General features: G+C 40.5%; 1 protein-coding gene across 1 annotated transcript; it reads right to left on the bottom strand.

The window, feature by feature from the left end:
* Positions 1 to 1042: 1042 nt before the first annotated feature.
* On the bottom strand, positions 1043 to 4640 carry LOC139336009 (adenosine receptor A2b). The gene is made up of 2 exons (XM_070969842.1): positions 3839 to 4640; positions 1043 to 2588 (listed from the first exon to the last, which is right to left on the bottom strand). The coding sequence occupies exons 1-2, from the start codon at positions 4638 to 4640 to the stop codon at positions 2293 to 2295; spliced, it is 1098 nt and encodes a 365-aa protein (XP_070825943.1). The 3' UTR covers positions 1043 to 2292.
* Positions 4641 to 5245: the final 605 nt, after the last annotated feature.

Here is a 5245-nt window from a genome sequence, read left to right as displayed (position 1 = left end):
ATGTTATCTAACATGGCATTGGTAGGTGGTAATTAACATAATCCAATTCAAATTATTCATCATAAGACACTATATCAGATGTAAAACTAAAGCAAATGAACACTGAGAGCAAACCAAAATCTGTCAAATGTATATGCACAGACAAAGTGCTATGACGGCAAACCATGTGGTCTACTGTTTAATTACATGTATGTGCTAATTGAGATACATTTCAATAATCACACCATATCAGACACAGCTGGACAATGGTCCTCCAGCATCTGTAATGCTAATTAACGTTGGCAATACATAAAAGTTTCAAGACTTTCATTATATCAAAATTATTATTCTTTGTGCATTTATCAACTGTTGTTCAGCTGTTTTAGCTCAAACAGTCGGTCATCTAATATCTGTAGTGCATGCTGTTTCTAATGTACTGTTTTCATTTATATAATTCAGTGTAATACAAGGCAGACTAGGCAATCATTTCAATGCAAATTCTTATTTCTACCCACACATATGCAAATGCATTTGCCTACAGAAAACAGCATGGCTACTGTGTGTCTATTAGTAGTAATTAGAAAACACCTGAATTAAATCTCTGTACAGTAGATATTGGGGGAAATATTACAATCTTGAAATGCTAAGAGTTTTGCTTTCCGGTTCCATCTCCATCACCTGAAACCCAATAATTTATTAACAAGGACAACAAATCTACAACACCACATACTAGTGTTGCAGAAGTGTTTGCCGTTGTGCTCCACACCTGGCCCGGGCTTTTGGAGATATATCCACAGCATACTGAAGCAGTAACGTTCACTGGAAGCCAACCATGCTGTATTTTGTCTGACAAGGTAGAGCCGCTCATGCAGTAACATGCTGTCATAGGAGTGAACAACTCTATGAGACTCGGGTACTGTGAGGAAGTTACTCTGCTCCTCACTGCTCCTTTGACAGGTCTCTTCTATCCTTTAGTGGTGTGGAGAGCAGTGAGGCTTTTTTCTTTTTTAAACTGATGATACATTTGTAAAGACATAACTCAGACCAAGTGATGACACCATTCAAAGGCATAATGCTTTATTTAACAAATCATCCAGAAACCAATACAGTAGCAAATGTTCATTATTTATAAAATTAGGAATTTAGAAACATAAATTGTATACATGCAAAAAGTCATTATTAAGACGATCATTTTTCTCACATTATTTAATGGCAGACCGTGAAGTTTTTGGGGGAGGGTCACCATTTGCAGGCGCGCAAACTTTAATGCTAATGACACCAAGCAGCAACCCAAAGGCTAAAATAGGCTGCATAAAACATTTGTGAATTTCAGTTTCTTTTTGAATGTTAACTTCACCATAACAGTTAACTTTATCCAGGAGGATCATGGGCACTGCCATGTTGAATCCATACCAGAGTAGAAGACACTGAGAGGCAGATCGTGGGCTTAATGTCTCAAAATAAATAACCACAGCCTCAGAAGTTACCCAACTTATCTCTTTGCCAGCACAAACGCAGTGACCTTTCCACAGTGTAGCTGCTTAATTACTTTTCTCCTTGCATACACTGAAATGCTGTGACTTAAAGGTTAACTTCTCCCAGCTGTTATATGCCAAGGTCTTCGACACACAGTTTAAATGGAAGAAGATATAGATGGCCTCAATCCTTCAAAGTGCTTGTAATCGGAAGGTGATCTTAGTTCACAAATATCTCATATGAATAGAAGTCTAAATATCACTTTCTTGTGATGAACTAATTGACTAACCCGAAATATTTGAGGTGAAGTGTATTCACGCAAGCAACAAGTCAAAGCACGCAACAGCTGACACTATTAAAAGATTGATTATACAACTATATGCAGGATAAAGGGAGGCATTTCTGGGGCACAGGCAAGGTTGATAGCTAACTATAAAACAACTAAAAGGTGTTTTAAGAGGCCGTCTCTGACAGTAAATCAAATCTTGTAAAAGAAAAAAATCCAAATAAGTTATAAATTGAGCCTGTGTTCCAGTCAGCTGAACACTATGAAACTGAGATTTGATTAAAAAAAAAAATAGAAAAAAAACACAATAATCAATACAAGGCAAATGATAATGATTTAGACTGTGCAGTGGTTATTTCAAATATTTGCTATCATAGCCCGTCTTAGTATCAGCCGTTGCATTGTAACCCATGTAACCAGTTATTCTAATCTTACCCATGGTACCTTAATCCAATAACTTGGCTTTGGTTAACCAGCTCAGTAAGGAAATATGAGACAGCACAGAGGTCACTGTTCGCGTCCTTTATCGAGCCAGTGGTGCCAGTCAGGTCCTAGGCCAAGCTCAACAGGGTGCAGGTGGAGGATACGCTGGAGGAGCGCTCATGGACGCTGTTGTTATTATCCAGAATTCCTGACACAAACTGTGTCTTTGAAGCACTGCAGCACCCGAGGGTGTCAGCCAGTTCGGGGCAGAGGTTCAGAGCCAGCCTCTGGAGGACGAGGTGGAATTTCCTGCGGAAGCTTCGGTTTATCCAGAAGTAGAAGATGCAGTTGAGGAAACCGTTGGAGGTTGGCAGCCATACCACCACAAACTCAATCCACTCTGGTACTCTGCTACCTGAGACGGCTGTGGGGCAGAACACATGAGGACTGACGAGTATCCACAGCAAGGCAACACAGGCCAGCAGTTTCTGAACGAGAAAAACCTTTTCCTTGAAAGGGGTCACACCTGAAACAGTTTAGCTATGGCTGGTTAATGATCATAAACTGATACATTTATTTTAAAACCATAGGTGAGCATGTAATACGTCAACTGATAATAGATGTGCGTCTTTCCCTTGAGAGCAACGACATGAAGCCATCATATTAACATTTATAGTCTAGATATGAAAGTACAAAATTAACTGATAGATTTGGTGGAGTGGAGGCAACCAATTTACAGTGAGGCTCACTAGCGTTTGGACAGCGGCACACTTTGAAGTTACAGTTAAGACTGTCAGCTTCATTTTGCAGGGATTTTCATCCATATCAGATGAATTACAGCCCTCTTTGGAAAAGGTCTTCACTTCTAAAAATATTCAGCTGTGACTCCACTTTCAGTCTTGATTACTCCAAGACAGCACATGGTTGGGGGTAAATGAGAAAACGTCAAAAAAAAGTCTGAGTCATAAAACTGGCCTTGAATCGGTATATTCATGCCCAGAATTACATAAATAACTTTTACAGCTATTTCTCTGAGCACAGTTTCAGCTGAAATCGATGGATACCACCAACTTACTTATTTTAAAAAGGAAATGCATCTAAATACCTATACATTTGACTTCTCTTGCTGTATTTGAGCCCAGACATTTGATACTGCAACATCAACAAAGCCCTGGTTGATCTTTGACTTTGTCCAGTAGATTTAAAAACATCAGGTGACCCAAAACATCTTAAAGCTAATTTCCTATATGTGCCTAAATAGCCATTGCAAGGGAAGTTTGCACTTCTTCAGCTGGGTCCACATCCAGAACTTTAACTGTATAATCCTTAAATATTCTGCATTGTTAAAGAAGATGACTATGTAAATATAAGTGTGTTGCAAGAGCAGTTTTTGTACATTTTACAACAGTTAATGCCAATTTTAATGCAAACTGGAGCCTAACAATGTGTTCTCATACTCAACTATGCAATAACTGTTACCATGATGCCAGACAGCTGGGTCTGCAGAAAAGCCTCAGACATCCAGTGATTCATTATCTATATTATGTTCCACCAATATCCACTTTGATAAATAAATGTTGTGCTGTATGTTAGAAGCTCTTTTTCAACAGGACAATGTCAGCTTTTCCTCACAACACCCCTTTGAAGGTTTATCCCCATTCATTCATTGCTTACCATTGTAGATCATAGCTGCCATGCAGGGGGTCCAACAGGTGAAGTAGGCTGCCATCACAGGTACGAGCACTCTGGACGCCACGTTGTGTCTGCTGCGACGCGCACGGTCGTATTTGAGCAGTTTCAGTCGCTGTCTCTTTGCAGCGCACCACACTCTCAGGTTTGCGTATGTCATGATGATGGAGCAGGGGAAAAATATGAAACATGTCAAGCTGAGAGAGTATCCAACGTTTGTGGAGTAAGATGGATTGCAGACCAGTGATGCAGTCGAGAAATGAACCTCAATAATGCCGCCTGGAAATGATATTGGCGACAGCAGAAAGGGAGGGAAGCACCAGGCGAAGGCAATCAGGAGCAGTGTTCTTTTTCTTGTCATCAGAGACGAGTACTGCAGCGGGTAAAACACTGCGATGTACCTCTCCAGGCTTATCGTGGCCAGAGTATACATGCAAGTGGAGTAGACGGTGGCATTGCAAAAGGCCACGACATGACAAAGAGCATCTGGCCCTTCAGTGTAGTCCTTCAGCAGACTCACCCAGAGATTCAAGGGCATGACCAGCAGTCCAAACGCGGAGTCTGCAGCAGTGAGAGAGAGGAGAAAGTACCGAGAGTTTCTTGACCAACCAGCCACGGAGGAAGTAATCACCAGGAGAACTGCGATATTTCCCAAAGTGATCATCACGCCCAAAACGATTATTATGCTTACTTTGATGGAGCGGTGAGTCAGCTCCTGCAGTCTCTGGGGGTCAACACCTGACAGGTTGGAGTCGTCAGGAGTTGAGAAGTTAAACGTTGAATGCATTTTCCTCACAGTGGCATGGGTGCAGCCAAAACATGAGGCATAAAAATGGTCAATTAAAGTACGCAAAAGTATAAGCAGACATATAGGGCCGTGTTTTGAAAGCAGCTGCTTGTAGGCTTTTTACCTCCACGATCAGCCGCACAGCTGCTGCAATTAGTGCTGGGTGGTAACAGTCTGACTCTCCAAAGAAGCACTGCAACAGTTAGACAGGTCATTATAGATCTTTCATTGTAGTTCATAATGTTTCAACAAAGTTATGATACACTAATGTCACAGGCATCATCATCCTCCAAAATAGTATGTGCATAAGTACTTTTTTTTAATTTCTTTTTGGACAACTGAGGGATATCACATTTTATACAAAGGGAAAACTTGAAAAATCACCCTGAAGTGACAGATCAATCAATCCAAAAAAGTGGAAAAACTAACTTTATCCTCACTCTCAGATGCACTTGCTGCAAAGTTGCACTTAGTATATGAATACATGTGTGTGCATGTGTTTGTGCATATAATGACTTTGATATGCAACAAATATGAGATAAATCTGTGGGAACTTAAGGAAGAAGTACCAAAAATGAGTATCAAATAAGTCATAGTAGGCCAGA

This window comes from Chaetodon trifascialis, chromosome 1 (assembly GCF_039877785.1).
Source record: "Chaetodon trifascialis isolate fChaTrf1 chromosome 1, fChaTrf1.hap1, whole genome shotgun sequence".
Lineage (NCBI taxonomy): Eukaryota > Metazoa > Chordata > Actinopteri > Chaetodontiformes > Chaetodontidae > Chaetodon > Chaetodon trifascialis.
This window is presented reverse-complemented; position numbering and strand designations above follow the sequence as displayed.

Coding starts and splice junctions, on each gene's coding strand:
- LOC139336009 (XM_070969842.1), bottom strand. CDS start 4,640: ATGCATTCAACGTTTAACTTCTCAACTCCTGACGACTCCAACCTGTCA. Junction 2,589..3,838: donor GGCAGCTATGATCTACAATG/GTAAGCAATGAA, acceptor TCTGCCCCACAG/CCGTCTCAGGTAGCAGAGTA.